General features: G+C 37.8%; 2 protein-coding genes across 2 annotated transcripts; one reads left to right on the forward strand and one right to left on the reverse strand.

Moving 5' to 3' along the window:
• The first annotated feature begins 4,955 nt into the window (after positions 1-4,955).
• Positions 4,956-11,168, forward strand: LOC130738172 (delta-aminolevulinic acid dehydratase, chloroplastic). The gene is made up of 12 exons (XM_057590099.1): positions 4,956-5,287; positions 5,374-5,485; positions 5,572-5,645; positions 6,749-6,817; positions 6,895-6,978; positions 7,080-7,149; positions 8,372-8,427; positions 8,823-8,944; positions 9,597-9,668; positions 9,770-9,851; positions 9,960-10,037; positions 10,764-11,168. The coding sequence occupies exons 1-12, from the start codon at positions 5,054-5,056 to the stop codon at positions 10,929-10,931; spliced, it is 1,221 nt and encodes a 406-aa protein (XP_057446082.1). The 5' UTR covers positions 4,956-5,053; the 3' UTR covers positions 10,932-11,168.
• Positions 11,169-11,931: 763 nt separating this feature from the next.
• LOC130738178 (IAA-amino acid hydrolase ILR1-like 6) lies at positions 11,932-19,317 on the reverse strand. The gene is made up of 5 exons (XM_057590111.1): positions 18,742-19,317; positions 17,279-17,404; positions 13,292-13,606; positions 12,746-12,874; positions 11,932-12,642 (listed from the first exon to the last, which is right to left on the reverse strand). Exons 1-5 carry the CDS (start codon positions 19,207-19,209, stop codon positions 12,277-12,279), a joined length of 1,404 nt encoding a protein of 467 aa, XP_057446094.1. The 5' UTR covers positions 19,210-19,317; the 3' UTR covers positions 11,932-12,276.
• Between the last annotated feature and the right edge of the window lie 5,013 nt (positions 19,318-24,330).

Below are 24,330 nucleotides of genomic sequence, written 5' to 3' on the forward strand. Positions count from 1 at the left end.
GTGGGGGCATGTCTGTCCACCAACTCAAACCTGATCCCCCCCGAGGGAGAGACCATCGAAAACCAGTCCGCCATCGACATCTGGCAGTAGGCCGACCGCCCAAACACAAACATGAAACCAAAGCCAAGGCGCTAGGGTCAACTCACGGAATAAAGTAATTTATACATACAACATGTGATTGGGGTATAGATATATATGTTTATATATATATATATATAAATAATCCTAGCATGTTATCGGCTCTAACAATGCTTCGATAATTCAAATAACATACAATTCCAGTCAGGGTGAATGTATGCGTGAAATGCAATTCAATATGATCCGGATAATTCAATTGGGATGGGCACCACGAGTCTGCCCGACACAGGCCTAGTGTCGACAACTCTGCTCGGATGTCGCTTACAAACCCATGCATAGTCGGATCAGCCCCAACCACCCTAGGTCGTGCCACTCTGCCCGCTATGCCGAAGATACATCCATGTGTTCTTCGATGAAGGCCGTCCCAACCTTCGTGAAGCCTTCCCAACTTCACCGAGGCCCAATCTTTCGATCGTACAAACCTCGAATGTATGCATGATGCAATATGGTTAGCCAAACATCGAATCGTCCTCCCAACGCAAGTGTTTAGCTTAATTCTCAAATTCAAAACCCAAGAGTTAAATGCCGACCCTACGACATAACTCCAACAACAAGAGTACCCAAGTACTCGGTGACTTTCACTCGTCACCGTGGCTCACCCCCGTGATGTCCACCAATTCTCCAGAACCCACGACAAAGTCGACTTTTCCCCGTCTTTCGCAATTATTTTCCCATTTAGATTCCCTATGGTTTATTCGTTAATGAAAACGTTTCGAATTTAATTAGTCAAGTTATGAGTTTAGTTCTTGAATACTAAGTTTCCTAAAGTCTCTAGTTTCCAAGATTCTATTTTTTTCTAAGTTTGCCAAAAGTCCACCAACGTAAATCCCGGGGAAAGTCTAAGTATACCGACGAATGGCTAAGTCTCAAACCCCGTGTTTGTACTTGCCTAGGGTTGTTCATCCAACCCGAAAGATCAAAAGGAAATCAATTCAGTGATTCATCGCTACGAAATCGCGTCAATACGCACTGTTCAATACAACATCAATATCATAAGTTATGAAAACAACATAACAATAAATCATGAACATAACCAATATCAAAATCATACATAAGTCGAATTTATCGATGCCTATCATGCAATCTTAGCTAATAGGTAAGTTGCCCTAACCTCGAGTTGTTCCAGCCTCGCGGTATAGGTTCTCCACACATAGTTGCTCAGTAGATCCCAAAGTTCCTTCAACTGAACCTCGGAGAAAACAAAGCAGAAATCCATACAAAATCGATTAGCTCGATCACACACAACTAATTAACGATAAACAAAGCATTTAAAGCTTCAGAGTACAACAATCGAACACGAGAGGACGAGTTATCGAAGAACGAAACCCCCCCCCCCAAAACAAGCTCACGACCCTAAGAGAAAAAGGGTTCCGACGCTTTTTCTTCGATCTAAATTAATTCCTAGGTAGTTTTAGGGTAAAACTAGGGTAAATAAACTGTCGGAAAAATTTTAGAACAACTGGGTCAAAATACGGCTACTCAGGGGCGTTTTGGTCCAAAATAAAAGCTCAAAAACTCAAAGTTAAAACTTCGGAAAACAAATTTGATGGGAACATTCACAACGACATTTGTAGCAACTAATCCTAAAGGCACTAAGTCGGATTGCGACTTTTCGACATTAAAGTTTCAATATGTGCGCAAAAAGGGTTTTTACACAGTTTTTCAGATCTTTGACAACTCGATCGAAATCGGCGAATAACGGCGAGTGTTCTAGTTTGTTGGGCAAGCATGGAAGGTATATCAACAGAAAAATCAGGAAAATCAGACAGCTTTACGAAAAGCTCGAAACTTTGAGCACAGAAATAGCTAAAGAAACGCGACGAAAAGAATGATCAGAGGTAAGAATCAAGCAAGTTACCTCGATGCCGTGAAATAGAGACAAACAGCTCGAAGATCGGTTGAGAAACGACGAAGTTCTTCTCCTCCCCTTGCTCCCTCAAACCCGCGGCCTCAAAATGGGAATTATGGGTAAGATTTTTGATTTTTTTACTATTTATAGGAGAGTGAAATCGCGGGAAAGTGAAAATTTCGCGATTCCGATTTTTGCAGGACGTTCATCGGTGAATTCTAAGCGAGATTCTGGCGACAGAATTCCAGAACTCAAAACAGGTTTCATGAATTTGGGAAAAACGGTCCAAAAGAGGTATAAGTTAATTTGCCCCGAAAAACTACTTTTTGCTGTGAAGGTCAGACGACAAAACTTCGTTCTGAAGAAAGATTGGAAACATCGAAATAAATTTGGCAACGCGGATGGAAACTTCGTTAAAAGCTCCGAATAGAAAAAGTCTTCATTCAGTGATTGAATTTAGGGTTTTTGAAGCAAAGAAATTAGCGTCGTCGGACTTCCGAGAAGTGAATCCTATCGTGCGTACAGTCCAGGGTTCCGAAATGAAACACTGGTCGAAGGAAAAATAAAGAGAACTTCTTATTTTTCCAAGGATTTAGAATTTCGCTTAAACATTGCTTTAAGAGCGGAATTATCCTATTCCGGACACTCTCGCCATAAGGCGGGTGTGCAGACGACTCGCACTAACTCCTAAAACGACTATGGTACTATCCTCAAGCAATTCCTGAACTTTCTTCTTCATTGAACTTTCCCAAACTGTAAACTCATGTCACGCTTACACTGATTCTACGCGTTAGTCGGAAATTAAACTTTAAATCCAGTTCTGCAAATCCGGGTCTTACATTCTCCATAGCTGAGAGGCTTGCTTGGTGGAGAGGGAGGTTGACCCCTTGGGGGTTGGTGCTTGTGCACCATGGAGGAAGGTGAGAGCTCCTCCGGAAGGCCATGTCTCCAATCTACCTTGGGTTTCTTCTTTCCTCTCCTTCCTTCCATATAGGTTGTTCAGATTTCTCTGATGTAACTTGATTCACTCTTGATTCAACAAACCCTTATGCAATTATATTATGGTTTTTCATTGTTGGAGTTCATTTCCATGCTTAATGCTTCTTTTAGTTGATTGATGTCATAAGAGCTTTCATAATTCATAAATAGATTGTAAGATTGATGTGGGTTATCGTTTGCTTAATTCATAGAAAGGGGAGAGACACCTATGTCTTAGGTTTGTTTATTCTCTTTGTGCTTCATGTATCAATCGCCCTTAGATGATTTATAGGGCTTACATGACAATCGGAAGATGGGTGTGAGTTTAGTAGATGAAAGGAACTACCCTTTGCTTTAGTCATTCGAGGATATGTTTGTATTTGGGCAGGGTTGAGGTTTTCTAGGCGACAATGGAGAACTAAAACCCTTAGGTAATAATATCTCGAGTTGGGAATGAGGTCGAAACCAAGTGACAGTCGGGATACTCACCGCTTAGATAGAATTGTCTTGTTAGGAGCTAGAGGGATCTTTTGAGTGACAGTCTTAGATTTCTTCCACCTAAACATGAGCTTCTTTGGATTGGAACAAAGCTTTGGGTATGTCTCATCGAGTAGGTTTAGAGTACAATGCTCCTTTAGAGATCACTAGGACTACAAGGAATTGAGGCTAGGGTTTCAACGGGAAGGTTTACCTAGCTAGGAATAATGGGTGGATAGCTCTTATCGGCATTCTTGAATGTTAATCCATGTTCTATGAGTATAAGGGTTGAGAACAAGTTGTGCATCAAGTGAAATCACTTCCTAGGTTTGTTCTTTCTTTTCTTTTAATCTTTATTATCTATCTCAATTTAATAAATCTTTATCTTTGAATTGCTCAAGTAATATCTAGTTAGAGAGATTAGTGCGTAGCAACACGATCCCTGTGGAGACGACAAAACCCGATGCTATGCTACAATTGAGTCTTGATAAAGATTTGATTTTAGTTAGTTGAGGATTCTTCTTTTCATCACCTAATCCCTTTCATCATTGCTCTAAGCCAAAGCCATGCCCTTATTTTAATTAAGCTTAAGACCTTCTCCATATCAATGGCATCAGACCTAAAAGTAATAGAATTTCTACATAACCATAGGCTCCATATTACCGCATACCCGACTGATTTCCATAGTCTGTTCCTTTCTCTTGCCCACCAGTGCATGTTGATGAAAGTGAGATTTGGCATCTTGTGGTAGAACCACTTGGACCCCAATCCAACCATAGCACCATATGTTGTAAGCTATGATGCATGAAAAAAACAGATGAGAAGTGCTCTCCACTTGCTCCCTGCACAAAATGCAATAGCCCGCGTTGTTATTTTGCGGAACCAGCCCTCTCTTGAGCAAGTTATCCATTATAGGTATCCTTTGAAGGCCAACTCTCCATCCCAAGCCCTCTCTTGCTAGCATGATGCAAGAGTGTGCAAAAGCAGATCTAAGGGTTCTGGAGTTGTGTCGGGTGTTTGTGGCATGATTTTTTGTTGTTGCTTATGACTTTCTAGGTTTTGGAAGAACAAGGTGAATATGATGAACAATAGTTTTTTTAGGGTTTTGAATTTCTGAGTTTAAAGATTTGAGTTATGGAAGAAGAGGAATAAGGTGGAAGAGGAAGAAGATGAAGGTGGAAGAACAAGGACTAAAATTGATTAAAATATTTTTCAAGGGACTAAAATTGATGTGAAAAAGTCCACGTGACCATCCTCAGCTGACTAGGCTTGCCACTGGACCGTTGACCGGTCAAAATTGAGCAAAAAGACTTAATTTGATTAAAAAAATATTTCTACAGATCCAATTTGATGTGAAATTTTTTCAGGGACTCAATTTGATTCCCTATACAATTTGAAGGATCAAAATTGATAAAATATTTTGTGATATTGACATTTTCTTATCCTGTGTGTTCCTCCACACTTATCCTTTTCCTGCAACTCTCCTCCCATTGGTTCTCTATATTCTTTCTCTCCCTCAAACTCATCACATATTCAACCCCTCCACCAACCTCTCTCTCTTCTCCCCCATCAAACCAAAAACCTCTGCTTTCCAGTTGCTACTTCAAATCCATGGCTTCAACAATCTCCAACGCCCCCTGCACGCTCAACACCCAAACCTACGTTGCTCTCAGACCACCGCACGGGACTCCAAACTTCGCTTCTCCCCGCCCTCCGCGCCTCTTCGCCGTCAGGGCCAGTGACTCCGATTGTGAAGCCGCCGTAGTCGCCGGAAGAGTGCCGGATGCCCCTCCTGTTCCGCCCAAGCCCGCCGCCCCAGCTGGAACCCCTGTGGTCCCTCCACTTGTAACATTCTTTACCCCTTAGCACAAATCAAACGTTGTCATTGCGTGATTACTTAGTTTTTGTTGATTTCAATGATTTTGTATCAGCCACTTCACCGGCGTCCTCGTCGGAATCGAAGGACACCGGCACTTCGATCAGCTTTTCAGGAAACAACCATTTCACCTGGGCATTTTGTGTATCCCTTATTCATACATGAAGGTTGGACTTTTGTGGTGATTATTCACATCACATACATTGTTCATTTGTGGGGTGTGTGGTGTGCTTATGATGATTTCAACTTGCAGGTGAGGAAGACACACCAATTGGGGCTATGCCTGGATGCTACAGGCTTGGTTGGAGACATGGACTTGTGCAAGAGGTTTCTATTTGCACAGCTTAAATTGAGTCTCATATCATATATGTCATTTGTCTGAATAATTGGCACCCTCATGCTTCATTCTTGTGTTTTTTATCTTAATTTTAAGAACTAGGAAAATTATAGAGGGATTTGATTGTGTGGCATATGTAGTGGAATGCATCACCAGTTATCATGACCAACCCATTCAAAAATAGTAGTGAACTGGGGGTGAAGGATGTCTATTAGTGTAAGACAAGCATGTTTGAATGGAAGAATCTATAGACTTTCTTTTGCATAATTGTTTCCAATGCTTCTTCTTTCAAACTCTATATTTCTATGTCAAGCCACTTCTATGATAAACAAGATAAAATATCCTTATCTACTTCTATGGATTAGTTTCGTTGTTTTAAGTATTTAAGCTACTTATTAGAAGTTTGATGCTGTTTCAATTTGGTCAAGGAGTTTCGACAGATTCAATTGTTCTTTTAGATATCTGCCTTGTTTGAATCATGCCACATTGTTAAGAAGTCTCACATTGACTAGAGATATGGCCAAAATAGTCTTTATAAAGGGTAGAGCAACCCTAATACCTAAGCTAGCTTTGGGGGTAGAGTTACGCCTTAACCAAATCCTAAGATGGTATCAAAGTCTATCATAGATCTGTTTATTGGAAACTACCCATGTGTGAGCCACCCGCAAATGTTCATTCTTGCAAATTCCATTCTCTAGATGGTCCAGCCCTGAGCGTGAGGGGGTGTGTTGAGAAGTCCTATATTGACTAGGGATATGGCCAAAATAGTCCTTATAAAGCGTAGAATAACTCTCACTCGGTCACTCCTAAGCTAGCTTTTTGGGTAGAGTTGGGCCTAACCCAAATTCTAAAGACTGGGAAGTTAGCAGGTTTCGTTTTGCTATTTTTTCCCCACACCGAATCTGCTAATACATTGCTTGTTTTCTTTTGAATAAACTTTTTCTTATTAGTGTCATAACTAATGATACACTCACACTAACTCACAATCACAGTCTTTGCTTTTTATATTCCCAAATTGCATGGGTGATGGTGACATTATTCTTTTTATACCTTGTATACTCAGTAAAATTTTAGTGGGCATTTTCTGCTTCAGGTTGCAAAGGCACGAGATGTTGGTGTTAATAGTGTTGTCCTCTTCCCCAAAATTCCAGATGCTTTGAAGGTGCTTTTCTCTCTGCTACATACCATAAGTTTTTCATAGGATAACTGCAACGTTGTATAACGGGTTTCCTCCTTTAGACTCCTACCGGAGATGAAGCATACAGTGAGAATGGCTTAGTGCCTCGAGCAATACGTTTGCTCAAGGATAAGTACCCTGACCTTGTAAGTGAGCATAAGTTCTTCTTTAGTTTGAGAATATTATATATTTTCTGGTGCCTGTAGAAAGCTAAGCCAATATCCTTTGTCTTTTAATCTTTCTTCAGGTTATCTATACAGACGTTGCATTAGATCCTTATTCATCAGATGGCCATGATGGCATAGTTAGAGAAGATGGTAAGCTATCGAATTTATCTTTTGTACTCTATAGCTGGTAATCTTATGAAAAAGATGTAAAAGTATAGTTGTCTTAAGTTAATTATTTTTTTAGTTAATCTTTTTTATTATTGAAGATGACCCAATGGGTTAATAATTTAAAAATGTGTAGGCAGACACTGAATAAAATGCACCATTCCCCTTGGCCCATGTTTTAGGCACAACCTGACACCTTGAAAGTAATAAAACATTTTACATTTGGTTGTGTCACCATGTGCATGTCCATTTCCACCTTGTATTACAGCATGTTTGACTCCACATTCCCCTCCCCCCCGAATCATTTCTCCCTCTACTGAAGCTACACCCAGTAGCTTCTTTCCCACTGCAGTGTGCAGGATGGATGGGGAAAGCCATCGACAATCCAAACACCCACTTAGCAGATTAATCGCTTGAAAATTTCTCAGTTCACATTTTGCTTTGGTTCCTTTGACTTAGCTGAAAGTAAGGAATGCAAGAAGAGTATAACTTTCTATTTTGTTATATGAATCACCATCTTATGGTACTACAGGGTATTTTATTCTGAATCACCAGGAGTAGGAACAGGAATAGGAATTTCTATGGATGTAATAGTCATTCATGTTCAATATTTGGTTCATCCAGAGAGAAAAATCTATTTTATTCCCTTCTGATTTCATGTTTGGTGTTTAGAATTAATATGGAATGGAAATATACCCAACAACCAAACCTGTTCATGTTTGGAATTAATGTACAAGGTAACAATAACAAGGAATTCTTTTTTTATGTATATGGCAATATCTTATGCTGTGGAATCAAGACTCATGGCTTTTTCCATACTAAACAAAGGAATACTCATACGAGTCGAGCCCATGAAATAGAGGCTGGAATGGAATCACTCCTCTCCCTTTTTACGTATGTTATTGGCTTTGGAGTTTATATTAAGATAATGGAACTTATAAGTCATGCCAATAACAGTTTTCTAGCACTGGTTGTACTTACTGAATATGTTCTTGAGTGTGTTTATCTTTGCTATTAGTCCAGCAGAAAATTATTCAAAAAAAATGCCAGCAATTAAATTGTGGCTCTATCTACTTCCTGTATCAACTTCGATGAGTAAAATATAGAGACTATGTGATGTGATTTGAACTATTCTTGAAGGAAGTAGTCTTTCTTGATTATAGACAATAAAGAACTAATTACAAGTTATATTCTTGATATCGTGTAGGAGTTATTATGAATGACGAGACAGTTCATCAGCTTTGTAAACAAGCTGTAGCCCAGGTAATATGACATGTGTAGTATGTACATTTTTCAACCATATACAGTTTACCAATTATTTTCTTTGGACTTCCTGAGCGAGTTGGTCACCTCCAGTTAGGCCTCCAACTGTTCATTTGTCTTCACATAAATTTCTCTCGTTTATAGATGTGATTTGATTCATGTAATGGGGTTTACCCTTTACAGAGTGCTCAACTCTGATAAAAGTAAAATAAATGAGGAAGAATCAAATACCAAATGGTAGTTATGAGCAAGTAATCTACTTTTGGGGAGGTTAAAGATTATACATTGTTAATTGATGACATCATCTTATCAGTCATTTTACCTTCTAAGTTTTCCTTGCTACTCTTCTTTGACCTCACTTAACATCATTATTTTGTCTTATTTTTTTTCGAAAGGCCCGAGCTGGAGCAGATGTTGTCAGTCCTAGTGATATGATGGATGGTCGGGTAGGAGCAATAAGAGCGGCTCTTGATGCTGAAGGCTTTCAGCATGTTTCTATAATGTCATATACAGCAAAGTAATGGCCATTTCTTTTTTCTTTTCTTATTTTCTGTGGATGCTAACATGCACTGGAAATTAGTGAAGATTATGTCAGTTATAGAGATGGGATACATGCATCCAAAGTTTAGAAATAACATCAGTGAAAAGAAAAGGAAATTATTTGAAAATTGAAATTGACAATTACTAAGGTTGGGGAATCATTTTTCCAATCATCGTGTATAGCTTGCAAGATTGTGTTCATGAAATATCTTGACTTAGTATCTATCGGTACCTATGTTGCAGCATGGGGTATCAATTATTCAAAATTTGTGGCATCTTGATTATTTTTTCAAGTGTAGCAGTTCCATTATGCACAAGTTGATTTCTCTCAAATGCAACTTATAAGCAATTTTATCTTCCTTACTGCCATAGTCGCTCACTACTCACTAGCATTCAAATTCGTTCCGATATGCATCTTATTGCTACCATGAACCATCTCACTATTTTTGCTAATTGTAAGCCCCCTACTCATTGTTTCTGAGATTACTCATTGGTAAACCAATTCTATATAAATAGAAATTATACCTAACAAGATCAGTTGGTGGATGCTGTTAATATTTTCATGTACCTTTTTTTGTGTGGCATTTAACTTACAATGTTAAACTACACCATTTATATTTTGACAATAGGTATGCAAGTTCATTTTATGGCCCATTTAGAGAAGCACTGGACTCAAACCCCCGGTTTGGAGACAAAAAGACGTATGTGTTAACTTGAAATTAGACTTACTATCATATATTTAATTTAATCAATTTTACATTATTGATTCTCACTTGTAAATTCTTGCATGGCTGAAACAAAGTTATCAGATGAACCCAGCAAATTACAGAGAGGCTCTGACAGAGATGCGAGAAGATGAATCTGAAGGAGCTGATATTCTCTTGGTTGGTTTAGCTTTATCTCTGTGTTGATCATGGTTGAGAATGAATTTCATCTCATGCTCTTTTTTAAATTCTATCTCTACTCAAACTATAGAAAAATTGGATTTGCAGGTGAAGCCAGCTCTTCCTTATTTGGATGTCATAAGGCTGCTCAGGGATAATTCTCCTTTGCCAATTGCAGCATACCAGGTTTTTCTCTGGCCCATTCTAGCAATAGGAAAAAATTTCTGAAGAAAAGATGATCAAATATTCAATGAATTTCAATCAGTGAAGGCTGGATTAACTTTTATTAGTAACAGAAGTCTATCATTAGTAATAAAAAACTCACACCTAATTTTATATCAGGCTTGCACACAAGTTATATGGTTGCTTTAACAGTTATTGTTCTTGTTCTCTTATGCTATTACATAATACATATCAAATTCTAATCCAATTCTTTTAAAGAGTGATTGAATGGAAATTTGTTTGTGAAATGATCATTATATCTGTGCTCTTCTTTGATTCTTGCAATTTGGGAGTATTAACTCCATTTTCTGTTAGTGAAATTTGTAACTGTCAATAGTAATGAAAAGAAACTTGGCGAATACAAAGTTGATGACAAGGATATAAAGTTTGAAGAAATTTGATTGATATGTAAGTTTAGTAGTTTATTACTTTATTTAGAACACTTTTAGCAGTTGTAAACTTCTGCATTCTGTGTTCTAAAAGGATTCCTCAACTTATGCTTCCTCTTCTCTAGCCCATACACTTTATATCGTAAATTGCTATGCCTTTATAGCTGGAATACAAGAATACCTTGCATGTTGTTTATGTGAATGAGAAGATATAGTTCTAAATAGTTTGAAAACATGTTTCACATTATTATTCCCCCTCCCTGTTTTTTTTCTTCATATACCTTATAAATTCATGGAACAGGTTTCTGGTGAATACTCGATGATCAAAGCTGGTGGTGCTCTTAAAATGATTGATGAAGAAAAGGTTATGATGGAGTCACTATTATGCCTCCGTCGGGCTGGTGCTGATGTCATCCTTACTTATTTTGCTCTTCAAGCGGCCAGATCTTTGTGTGGAGAGAAGAGGTGAGATTGTTCACATATTTAGGGCATTGTTCATTGTAGCAAGCCGAAGAGCTCAAAGAACTAGCCAGTCTGTAGGGTTTGAAAATCATACTTGTGAACCCTCAAATTAAACTTGATCCTTATTTTCATATTTATTTTTGATACCTTAGAACAATGAGGATTGTATTAAGATTTCAAATGAGAGCTTTGGGCCATTTAAGCCCATTTAGTGAATAAAGAATGTGACATTGAAAATAAAAAATTGACCACCAGTGCTCAATTCAGATTGTTCAAAAGGAATAAAAAGTAATAAGTGGAGGTCATTGGAATGAGATGCAAAAATAATCATCGACTTGTAAAAGTTTTTATGTACAAAATTTGAAATAACTAAGAGTAATAAAATTAATTCTTTAATAATTCTTTTTAATGATTAAGTACACTCCAAATGTTAATAGTATTGCTTTTAATTAACATTAATTCCTTATGATAATAAATTTGCATAAACTATTGGTCTTTTATCTAAAATTTGATAGTTTAATTACTAATAAATATACATCTTAAGACACTTGATAACCTATATTATATCGTTAAGGGGGTGTCTGAATGACCCAAGAAAAGTTTGGGTTAAATAACCCATCATCAAATTACATTGAAGATAAGTGAGTTGAAATTTATATATTTTATTTATTAATTTATTTCCAACTCACTTATCTCCAATGTGATTGGATGATGAGTTATTTAACCCAAATTTTCTCATGGGTCATTTAGACAACCTCATAGTTAATATGATTTTAAAAAGAAAAATAAAATAGAAATGAGACATGAATACAAAATCTGAAAAGTCTATTTCCTCTTGTAACCAAAAAAAAATCTGAAAATTTAATTGTTTGATCGAGTAGGTTCGGTTTTAAAAAATCCAAGAGTTGAATCAAAAGAAACTAATGTGCTTATTCAGTTATGTGATTATGTCATTCAGAAAAAGCAAATAAACTATTGACAAAAAAAACAAATAAACTATATTAAGATTTCTTCAATTAAAGTCATTATTATATTATAGTGATTGAAATCTACCTCCATAAACGATAAACACTTTTCTGAATAAACATTGTCATTCCTCTTTTGCTACTATGAACCTACCTTTCTACATGAGAAAATGGTAGCTTTTGTTTCCACCGTTCCTTAACCTCAAGCAACAAATAAATATGTAAATAACAAGAGGAGGACGGAAAAACTTGTGTGCTACTAATTTTGTACAACAAAGTGCACCATTGGGATCGGGATAAATTCTAAAGACAAAATTAATTCTGCTGAAAAGCTTATGTGAGCCGCTTCTAGTTATCAGAATTGATTCTGAGAAAAGATAAGCGTTCTCAGCTATGTTCAATGAGGTACCTCTCAGCAATGGTGGCATGAACAGCAGCCCCTGTTGGCAGAGCATCTTCATCAATCATGAAATATGGGGAGTGTCCTGTGTGAGTGGACCCTAGTGTCTCGTTCCTTATCCCTATGTAGTAGAAAGCTGAAGGAACTGCCTCTGAGTAAAAAGAGAAATCTTCAGCACCCATCATAGGGGGGACTACCCTGAAATTTTCTTGACCCAGCAAATCGATGGAAACTTTCTTCACATGCTCATACATTCTGTCATCGTTGACTGTTGGCGGGTATATTGTGTACTCTTTTTCAAAGAAGTCAACTTCAGCTGAGCATCTGTAGACTCTGGCCTGTTCCACTATCACCTGAATATAACATTCATTTTGAGACAAAAATGAAATGAAAATCGGTTCGCAGCGTACTTAACTTAACTGGTATCCAGACACACAGAGATAAGTAGCTACTAACCTGCTCTATTCTTTCAAGTATCTGGTAAAAGCTGGTGTTAGAGAAAGCTCTGAATGTTCCCCCAATGACCACTCTGTCTGGAATCATGTCAAGATTGTTGCCTCCATCAAACGATGTTACAGAGATAACCTGAGTTGTAAATGGAGCCAAATACTTAGTTAGGGAAGGAATGGAATCAATACCACCAAAGAACAGAAAACAAAAATGTTATAAAATCATGTTACTTTACAGAGTCAAGTGAAGTCTATATGGTTAAGTGGTTTTTGTGAATTGTTCACTCTAGAGACAATTAGACACCTGCGGCGACGAATAGCGTATTTGGACCAGTTTCTATTTTTTCAGAATCAATTATGAAAGTGAGAAAACTTTTGTCCAAAATTGATTTTAAGCTTAGAATCAATTTTAAAAGAATTTCCAAATATGCATTAAGACTAATAGACTACTGTGTAAAGGGAAAAGAGCTTACACTTTTAAGATTGTTAATTAGTGAAAAAAATAAAAACAAATGAAGAATGACAACAAATAGAGATTATGAGGTAGCAGTACCTGTGAATCCAAGGGATTTGATTCGCGAGAGACAATACCCTGCAAGCTGATAACTGCAGCTGAAGCAGCCAAAACTGGATCAACAGAGCGTTGAGGATTGCCAGCAATGGCTGTTTTGCCACTAATTACAGCTCTGAAAAAACCACACCCAGCCAACAAGGGTCCAGGTCTAGACCCAATTATACCAGTTGGATGCTCATGGGATACATGAACTGCAAATATAGCCTCCACATCCTCCAAAGCACCGTCTTGCATCATTCGCTTTGCACCATTGCCAGCTTCCTCTGCTGGCTGGAATATCAGAATTACAGTTCCCTGTCATGAACAGAACAACAGTATATGGTTAAGGCCAATGGTTAGAGATTCGACTGAATTCTATTTTAATCTACTTATAAACTGATGAAATTAAAAAAAAAAATCCCACATCCACATGTGGGGGAGTTCAAGAGCAAAACAATGGTGTTTATAAGTCTGTGTGTTGAAACTCCAACCGTTGGCAGTTAAGTGTTTGTTAGAATTGCCGGTGCATATATTCTCCCTCCGATTTAGAAAGTTTGTAGTTTAAGGTTGTGGCACAAAGAGTAAGAAAGCAATTATTAATAGTATAATTTGACTAGATTACCCCTATTTAATTTTACTAGTATGATGTGCAACTATAAAAGTATAGATGGAAAAAATTATAATTTATAGAGAAGAGTTGTGGTTGGTTAATATGAAAGGTGATAAGTGAGAGAAAATGTATTAAATGAGGGTATAGATGGAAAAAATTATCAGAAAATGCATTGGTTTTCTAAAACAACAAACATTTTGGGATATTGAAAAATGGTGCAAAACAACAAACTTTCTGGAACGAAGGGAGTAATTGATTTTCCTTTCCAAAGTGTTCTCACAGTTTGTAGTCACAAGATTAATTCTCTCGAGATTTAGAGATCGCATTAAGTAGGAATATCTCTCATAATAAATTATTCTTTTTACGCACCGCCAACAAATCGAACTATAAACTAGATGCTTAAGGAGTTTAATTATCTACTAATCGTGCACCTTGTTAGTGGTGTTGATAGTAAAATAATTTATGTGTTTTATACAATTATGAGAAATTAATATTTGTAGGTTAATATGGTGAAAAATACTCCTATATCAAATGATTATAATTATATCTCACCTCACTTAGTCCATCATCTTTTTTGTTGAATTTAGCATTGTTAAATACTTGAGGATGAGAGTTTTACCCCTCATAAATTATTCTCAGCTTAGTAGGATTGACTCAATAGTAATACACTTGGTTTAATTTAGAAAAATAGAAATGAAAACTGCTTGGAGTCTTCCTAATCAAACACGTGACTAATTATGCGAGAAATTTTATCAACAAGTGCACTAAAAGGGCATCTGAATTTAATGTAATCAATTTATAGCCCCATATGTCCAAATGGACTGAAAAGTTTATGATTATGTAGGTTCACTTGTCACATCACTTTCCATACTCACAGAAATACTACTTTATCTTCAAACGAGATCAAAGCTCTCGGATAGCACGATTGAGGCGCATCCAGGGTGCTCTCGATACATGCCTGAAGATGTCTCATGTCAAAATTTTCTTACTCATTTTGTGTTTATTCCTCTCTTATACATTAATTTATGTTTAGTTATAAGTGAGGATTGTTGAAGGATTTATTAAGAGAGATATAAATACAATTTTTTTAACATCATAAAATTTTTACATGACAGAAAGTATTCCGGTATCACAACGCGCGCATGGCTTTGTTTATAGAATAATTAATTTACGTAGTTTAAAATTATTCAAAACTTTTATGATTAAGTATGACAATAAACATGTGCTAAAGATTCATGATTAACAATGACCAGGAACATTGCTCGAGAACAAATTCTTCACACTTCAAAGCAATGGGTAGATGTCATCCCACTTATCAAAAGGTTTCACCAAAGTAGGAATAAATGAATTCTAGGTATAATAATATAGGAAAAATATCCAACTTTCTTAAACTTCTTTAAAGGAAGAATTTCTAAGAATAGAAGATCTTAAAATAGTTTCAGTTTTCAAAATAATTATAAAAAAATCACATGTCTTCCACAGTGATAATTTTATTCGAGTTAGTAGAACTTTTATGGACGGCAAAACTCTCCTTATCAATGTATTGTTAGATTTAAAAAAAAATTATCACAAAAAAATCATTTACTTGTTATTATTTTATACAAAAAAATTAGAGAACTAAAGTAATTTATTATCAATCAAAAGGTGAGGATAAGCCCTTCAAATAAGAAAACCAACCTACCAAAAGAAAACAAGAAGAGAGAAGTGTTCTGAAAACCGGACCGAATCGGCCGGTTCAACCGGTTCGACCGGGAACCGGACATAGTCCCGGTCCGGAACACTACAATAACCGGCTACATAGCAAACCAGAGTTGAACCGGTAAAACCGACGTTGAACCGGCCAAACCGGTCAAAACCGCGGGTTACCCGGTTTTCCCCGGTTCTGTTAAACAGGTTAAAATCACGTCGTTTTTTGCTGAAATTTACAGGACCTGGTAACAGAACCTGCAATCTGCCGAACTGACATCGTTTGGTTGTTTAAAAAAAAAAAAAACTAAAAAATTGAAAGAGGGAAAAGAAGCAGAACGAGAACGAAGATAACAGACCCCAATTTAATAATCTTTGAGGTGTTGTGCGATTTTGGTGATCATGTAGAAAGAAGACTGCGTTTTTTTTTTTGATAGACAGAAAGAAGGCTGCGTGAATAGAAGGAAAAGAGGAGGCTGCCAATCATGCTAATGAGAAGGAGGGAGGCTGCATGAAACATAAGCAATAAAACACTAGAAACCCTAAGTGGGATTATGTGGGTAAAAAGGCTTGTGTTTTTCGTGGGCCTTGAAATGGTTATATCATGCTAAAGCCTTTTACCATACAATTTGGTTTATTACAACTTTGATCTGATACCCCAAAAAAAAAAAAACCAAACGTTACCTTGCAGAGTTTGGAACTTTGGATGATAAAAAGCACTGGTAGCAAATATGTCATTGTGCCTCTTAAATAGTAAAAGGATACTAGGTATGACCAAATAAAAACATATCATACATTCAATAAAAAAAACATATCATTACAGATATTATTCATAAATAAATAAATAATAGGATAGTATATAACTTTTAAAAATATTAATTAACTAACTACTACCGGTTCGATCGAGGTCTCGGTTCGACCTCGATCGAACCATTAAACCTTGAACCAGTGCCTTGACCGGTTTAATGGCCGGTCCGATTTTCAGAACATTAAAAACCAAAACCTGGTCCAAAAATCACCCTAACAACAATAGAAATCTTGAAATACCCGCCACAGCCAATCTAACAAAGCACGATCCTTGAAAGCAAGCCGGTCAATTCTCTTATGAAAAATGATATTTACTATTATTTTAATTTTCTCTCTATATAAATATGATATTTAATATAAAATGGATTGAAATTTGTGAAAGAGAGGACACAACTATGTCATCATAATTTTGAAATAGAAAAAATATTGTATATTTGGAATGGGAAGAGAGATATGTAGAAAAAAAGTAAAAAATGTTATAATGATGTGATAAAAAAGAAAGTAAAAAAAGGTGTTTTGAAAAAGAAAAAAAAAGAGACTAAGTGACTGTAAATAAAATAGAATTCCTTCCCATTATAGATTTGCACTTCCCAAATTCAGTTGTCAGACTTGGCTTGATGATTTCAGAAACTATTAGTCCTTATCTTTCATTGTGGTTAAAACGTCCCTTTCAAAAGGTGTGAAAATCCCCCTAACCCATTGGAAAAATATAATATTAAGCGATTACTATGATCAATATAATTATTGTGTAGTAACATTACATAATTATATCCCTCTTAAATAGTATTTTTAATTTACATATGGAATAATTGAAAAACAAAAACATGTACAAAAAAATAATGAAAAAATAAGCACATTTAATTTAAATTAAATTAAAAACTGACCTTTAATAAATGTTCTCTAGTTTTCAAGATCTTAGCAGCACCAATAAGCATCGCCACATGTGCGTCGTGTCCACAAGCGTGCATTTTACCGGCAACTTTAGACTTGTACTCCCACTCCACAGCTTCCTACAACCAATCCCACAAGTAGTTTATGTATGAGATGCATTTTGCTACTAATATTCTCTTCATTTTATTTATTTTATTCAAAATTACTTCAATCAATGTTCTGCTACCACAAATATAATTTGTACTTTTAGGCAGGGCTATCTTTTTTGATAGGCCTCTTTATTTTCACTGCTATGGATAGAAATTAAATGGCTAGTATTAAAGTACGAAAACAGATATGCACCTTTTAAAAATAAATCAAAAATCAAAATTTACAATAAGACACGCATCAAGCGTAACACAAGGAGTACATACACACCTTCTCTTCTTACAAAGAGATAATCTAAATTATTATTTTTCATTGAATTACATTCCGTTGATAATCTAGCCAATAAAACTTTCAAAAAATTACTAATTTTGTTCTTAAAAAAAGTACTTAATGGTTGAGATCTATGTAGAGAAAAAATTAATTGATGGAGATGATCTCTTCCCTTTTCCAACTAACACATGTGAAAATTAACTTTTAAAAATTTGCTACACCAAAGAAAAAGTACACTAAACCTAGTACATTATGTTCTATTTTTCATCAAACACAAAAAGTCTGACAAAACTAAAAAGTTATTCACAAGTTTATTGTTTATGTCAGAAAAATAGGTCCCGACACCTGATGTAGATAAGATATACTTGAAGTTTATCATTGATATCACACCTGACGTTAGAGACAGAAGAAGACAAATATGAGATATTAAAACGTTTCTCATAACAATATAAAATAAAGATAGATAACTATTATATGGTAGTTGCAAATTTCCACAAATAGTTTTCTTTTCATAAATTTATAAAATATAACATGAGTAATCTAAGACCGGTGTTCGAAATCATTTTAAAAAGACAAAAGTGTGTAATCATTGATGTCACACCTGACGTCAGATATACTATACTAACAGAAAAAGATAAGTATGAGATATTAAAACGTGTTTAATTTTACTATAAAAAAAATGAAATCACTAACATTTTACAAATACTAAGAAAAAGTAATTTAGAACTTCATAACATTATAATTATATTTTGCAAAGATAAAATTATGGAATACCATAGGAGTAGAGTAATCCAAGACAAATGACAAAAATCATTTTAAAAAGACCATAGTGTAATAAAAGAAGTATGGAGTCAAATAAATAAAATAAGGACACCATTATTGTGCTTTTCTTATTATATTACCCTTACTATAATTACTCCCTTTTAAAAATGTTCAGATTCTTTTTTCTAAAATCAACACGCCATCATAAACTAAAAATTGGGGGAAAACATGGAAGGTGTGAGTGAGTTAAGCACAGTAGTACAGTAACAGGTGTTACCTGGATGGGAAGTGCATCCATGTCAGCTCGAATTGCAACAAAAGGCGGACCCCCAGTACCGATCCACGCTCGAATACCGGTCCTCGCCAACGGGTACCGATAACTAACTCCCATCAGATCCAACTCCTTTCGAATCAAACCACTCGTCTCGATTTCCTCAAAAGCCAACTCCGGATTCGAGTGGATCCTCCTCCGTAACCGCTTCAACCACTCCGCCATCTCCGGCCTCCGCGCCACCTTCATCACCGCCTCCGAACACGCCTCACTCCACACCTCACATCCTCCCACCGCCTCCGTCCTCCGACGAGTCAAGTTCCCCGGCGACACCGTTTCTCTGTCCTCCCTGCATCTCCGGTCAGGAAACAACACGCCGCCGTCGTACACCGCGGAGGGAACCGCCGCGGTCTCTCTCAGATTGATTAGTAAAACTAGAAACACCATCGCCATGGAAAAACAGCGAATTTCCATTTTTGAATTTTGAGTTAGAATTTAGAAAACTGAGCAGAGAGAAGTGAAAAAACAGAGAGAGGGGGAGAGATATATATAGAAAGGGAAAGAGTGAAGTAGTGGGGGAGGGTTAATTTTAACACGTGAGGATAAGAAAATTAAAATAATTATGGGATGGAAATTTTTTATGCTGGTTTCTGTTTTTTTTTTTTTTTTTTTTTTTGGGGTGATAGCTGTTGGAGAATTGGAGCACGTGGGTGGAACAAGAACTGACGGAACTCTGAATTGATGGGGAGTTTCTGTTTAAGGCGTGGAATCGAGGTAGATGGACAGTTGAGGCCCCCACCACTGTGATCGGCGGTTTCTCATTGGATGATGCATACGCACTGATTTTAAAAAAATATATAGTAAAAAGGACAAAATATTCTGTGTTTACACTGATCTTTTTTTTTTGTTTTTTTGGGAGATTTGGAACTCTTGTGTGAAGATTTGGAACTTCTTTAGGCTTTTACACTTTTTATTTTTTAACCAATCGTTTTATGTCGGTGAAGTCTACATTGTCACCCCAAAAAGGGGTTCCACCAATGCCCACCCTTGCCAAAACTTTGATAAAAGGGGGTCACAGGTATATACAATTTTACGCCCGTTGGATATATTAATTTTTTAAATGAGTGGTTCAGATGCTCTACTGGTAACCAGTTGTTTAAGTTTTGGAGAAATTTTATTGAAATTACAATGAAGTCTTCCAACTCCTTTTCCTTCACAATTTCAGTCCCTGGTAGTCCACTATCGTGACCACCTCTCTGTTCATACCCCAACTCTACCGCTGCACCTTGACGTTGATTCTGATTCCGACAAGACCTGGACATGATGAACAATGACTGTAAACTCGTAAGAATGGAGGGTGGCGAAGAACAGATATTGGGAGGGAAATAACGGCGACGAAGATCAAACAAACATAACAGATCTAGGGAGGGAGATGTGGCGGCGGAGGCCAAACAAGCCTAAAAAATATGGGGAGCGAGATGACGACGTCGGAGGCGAAACACACCTAACATATCTGGGGATGGGGACAACGGCGGCGGAGGCCAAACAAACCTTGAATCCTTCACCACTACTCTTCCTTCACTGCTCGTACAACTCGCGGCGAGGCTAATGGGAGAAGAACCACGTTATCACCTCCGTCATGACTGTCGAATCTGTGCAGTTCTGAAGTCGTTGTTGCCTCCACCATCGAGCTTTGCATCCACAAACGCATATCCCACTCCCTCCGCCACGCCGCATCAGAGTCGAAGAAGCTCCAGCCTTCGCTCGCATCGCATTTCCTGCCGGAATTCCATCTCCCTCCCTCCCTCCCTCCCCCCCTCTCTCTCTCTCTCTCTCTCTCTCTCTCTCTCGGTACTGGCGGCAGAAAATCCCTGACCTATTTCCAAACACTGTTTCCCCTAATTTCGACTTAATCTTAAAAGTCTTACATAATTTGATTCAAGCCCAATAGTGTCGGTGACAAAAACTGGTTATCATAGGTTGAAATTGGGGGCACCGGTGAACCCCCTTTTACGGGTGACACCATAGTTTCCACCTTTTATGTCACATGGTTATGGTTAATACTTCCCTTCATCTTAATGTTATCCAGATTGCAAGGAGTGTACCAACGATTTCTGACTTTTTCTTTGCTGATGATGGTATTATTTTCACCAGAGCCATTATCCAGGAAGCACAACAAATTTCATCTATTTTCTAAATCTATGAACATGTTTCCGGGTAGAAAGTTCATCTCAACAAATCTCAACTTTTCTTCAGCTGAAATGTCTTGATAAATCTCAAATTTTCTTCAGCCAAAATGTCCCTACCATCAAAATAGATGAGCTTACGAAACTTGTGAATGTTAAGGCAAATGAGAGTGTTGAGAAATACTCACTCTGTTCCTGATATTTTATTGTTTAAGGTTGTGGACATTGTTTAAGAGTGCAATCTTGGGATCCGGATTATAAGGAGTGTACCTATAATTTCTCACATTTTCTTTAGTGATGATAATATTAAAACAACCAGAGCCATTATTCAGGAAGCACAACAAATTTCATTTAGTCTCCAAACCTATGAACATGCTTCTGGACAGAAAGTTAATCTTGATAAATCTCAAATTTTCTTCAACTGAAATGTAGTCTTGACAAATCTCAACTTTTCTTCAGCCAAAATGTTCCTACCATCAGAAAAGATGAGCTTACGCAACTTTTGAATATTGAGGCAAATAAGAGTGTTGAGAAATACCTTGGTCTCCCTACCATCATCAGTAAGTCCAAGTTCCAAGTTTTTAACTTTGTCAAGGATAGAGCCTGGAAGAAGCTAAAGGGATGGAATGAGAAAGAGCTTTCTAGAGCGGGCAGAGAAACGTTAATTAAGTAAGTGGTCTAGACAATCTCTTCTTATGTCATGAGTTGCTCTGGAATTCCAAAAGGAATATGTCGGTAGATTGAGGGAATGATTAGTTGGTTCTTTTAGGGGGAAAATGTGGAGAAACGCCCATTACACTGGATGAGTTGGGAAAATATGGCAAAACCAAAACCATATGGTGGCTTGGGTTATCACCTCTGCGCTCAACAAGGCTCCATATAGTGGCTTGGGTTTCAAAATCACCAATGCGTTCAACAAGGCTCTTCTACCAAAACAATGGTGGCATTTATTGTCTCGACCCCATAGTCTTATTGCTACACTTTTGAAGGCTAAATACTTTCCAAATTGCTCAATCCATGAACGAATGATCACACACAATGCTAGTTTTTTTCTGGAGAAGTATCTATAATGCGAGATGGATCATTGATCAAGGGGGGATTTGGAAGGTAGATCGCTCACATATTAAATTTTGGGGACACCGGTGGATACCTTCAAACTCTGATTTCCTAGCTCAATCTCCACCTCCACGTGATGTTTCTGTAAGTCTGGTTTCCGATCTGATCGAGGCTGAGAGGTGTACGTGGAAGACTGGTTTAATTCGCTCCTTGTTTCATGGCTAAGAGGCTTCGCCAATATGCTCAATTCCTCTGTCTGTTCGAAGGCCCCTTGATCGGTTCTGAGCCGCAAACACAATAAATGTAAGTAGAAATGAGAACCTGTATATTCAATGAAGTCTTTTGCCTTTTATAGTGGGGCTGTTACATTAACCCTAATCTATTACATATGGGCCTGGCTACTAGCTCACTAACTATCTGGGTCCATTTCCCACGCTCGCGCATATATCAGTACACTCGCCATCCTATAATCCTTTATCCGTAAGGACCCGCCAAAAGCCTATTTGACGAGTCCTGTCCACATGCCCACAAGATGTCGAGACCTTCTTCTGAAGGGTGAAGTGCATCTTTGATTGTTTATATTCTGCCCACAAACATATCTGGGCGCCTCGTCAGATTCCCGTTCAAACGCCCCTCCCTGAGTCCATTCTTGAAGGCTGCGACGCAAACTGATGGTACTGAGTCCTCCAAGTGCACTGATAACTCATTGAATCGCGTCATGTAACTCTTGATCGATTCGTTCTCTCGCTGAATCATCGTTAGCAAAGCTGCTATGGTGGCTTGTTCAGATCTACTAGCCGAGAACTGAGATAAGAAACGCGTCGAGAACTCGGTGAAATCTGCGATTGAACCCGGGGGAAGGGTGGTAAACCACGTCATGGTCGATTTCCTGAAGGTAGACAGAAGCAACTTGCACTTGAATGCATCGTTCACCCCAGCGATTACCATCCGTGTGTTGAAGTAAATCAAATGTTCCTTCGGATTTGTGGTTCCAGAGTAGGGATCGAGAGCGAGTGTCTTGACATGCTCTGGGATCTCCTCCTCCGCGATTTCTTATGAAAATGGTTGGAAGTTGACCACCGCCGCCGTGTGGCGGTCAGATCCCTGATGATCTGACTTACCACGAGTCAACTCCGTCACCTGAGCCTGCAAAGCTTCATTAGCTCTTTGCATTGTGTCCAGACTCTCCACGATCTCCAGTAGACTTGGATTTCCTCCCCCATCTTCTGCCATGCTCGGCTCTCCGGTAGGTGGGGGTTCTTCGTGTCGGTCCGTCGTCAATCTCGCCGCAACCGCTCTTCTGGTAAATCCAGCCAGCTCTCACTCTAGTGGGACTGATGTTGTTGTTGTCGGCCCCACAGTGGGTGCCAAAAAGTGTTCTTACACGGCCAAGAGCCCCCAAATCGGAGGTTTTATGGTTTAGGGTTCCGAGCCGCAAACACAATACATGTAAGTAGAAATGAGAACCTGTATATTCAATGAAGTCTTTTGCCTTTTATAGTGGGGCTGTTACATTAACCATTATCTATTACATATGGGCCTCATCTATGTTCTATGGGCCTGGCTACCAGCCCACTAACTATCTGGGTCCATTTCCCACGCTTGCGCACATATCAGCACAGTCGCCATCCTATAATCCTCTAACCATAAGGACCCGCCAAAAGCCTATTTGACGAGTCATGTCCAGTTTATGTCCCAACTTTATGTCCGAGTTTTCTCCACAGTTACAAGGGTCTTTTCATGAATGGCTTGTGGGGTTGTTGAGTTTGGAGGATCCATGGGTTGTTGGAAATATTGCAATGACAGCTTGGGAAATTTGGATGCGCCGGAACTGGTGGAACTTTAACGAATATTTTCTCACCATCCCTTAGACATTGCAGCTAGCATTATCTATGACGGCTGCCATGGCGAATCCAAGGCCGATAGTGTGTTTGCACGCATCTCCAGATCAGATCCCGCGTTGGTGTCGACCTGTTGTTGGTTATGTCAAGGCAAAAAAGTGGTAACTCTAACACAGTGTTATCCCCCCATTCTATGTCTTTCTTTATAGTTTTTTCTCTCATACTATAATCAGTAGGTATATGATGTCATATTTATATTTTCTATTTTTCTTAGTAATTTAAATATTAAATAATTCTATATTTTCAAAAATAATTAATTTATTAATATTCCATTTAATAGTTATTAATGAGATCAGCCATCAAAACGTCGCCGGGGCGAAGAAGGCGTCGTCGACACACCACAAACCAGGTCGCGAGTTAACAATAATAAAAGATGGGCTGCCAAGCATACTGTTCCATTGAAGCAGGTGGCTCGGGGCTTGTTTGTGCAGCAGGATATCCAGCAAATTCAC

Source organism: Lotus japonicus, chromosome 1, assembly GCF_012489685.1.
Source record: "Lotus japonicus ecotype B-129 chromosome 1, LjGifu_v1.2".
NCBI lineage: Eukaryota > Viridiplantae > Streptophyta > Magnoliopsida > Fabales > Fabaceae > Lotus > Lotus japonicus.

Excerpts from the sequence above, each read along its gene's own strand:
- LOC130738172 (XM_057590099.1), top strand. The coding sequence starts at position 5,054 with ATGGCTTCAACAATCTCCAACGCCCCCTGCACGCTCAACACCCAAACC. Across the intron at positions 5,288-5,373 it reads CCCCTGTGGTCCCTCCACTT|CCACTTCACCGGCGTCCTCG; the intron begins GTAACATTCTTT and ends ATTTTGTATCAG. Across the intron at positions 10,038-10,763 it reads TGCCAATTGCAGCATACCAG|GTTTCTGGTGAATACTCGAT; the intron begins GTTTTTCTCTGG and ends TTCATGGAACAG.
- LOC130738178 (XM_057590111.1), bottom strand. The coding sequence starts at position 19,209 with ATGGAAATTCGCTGTTTTTCCATGGCGATGGTGTTTCTAGTTTTACTA. Across the intron at positions 17,405-18,741 it reads TGGATGCACTTCCCATCCAG|GAAGCTGTGGAGTGGGAGTA; the intron begins GTAACACCTGTT and ends GATTGGTTGTAG. Across the intron at positions 12,875-13,291 it reads CAAATCCCTTGGATTCACAG|GTTATCTCTGTAACATCGTT; the intron begins GTACTGCTACCT and ends TTTACAACTCAG.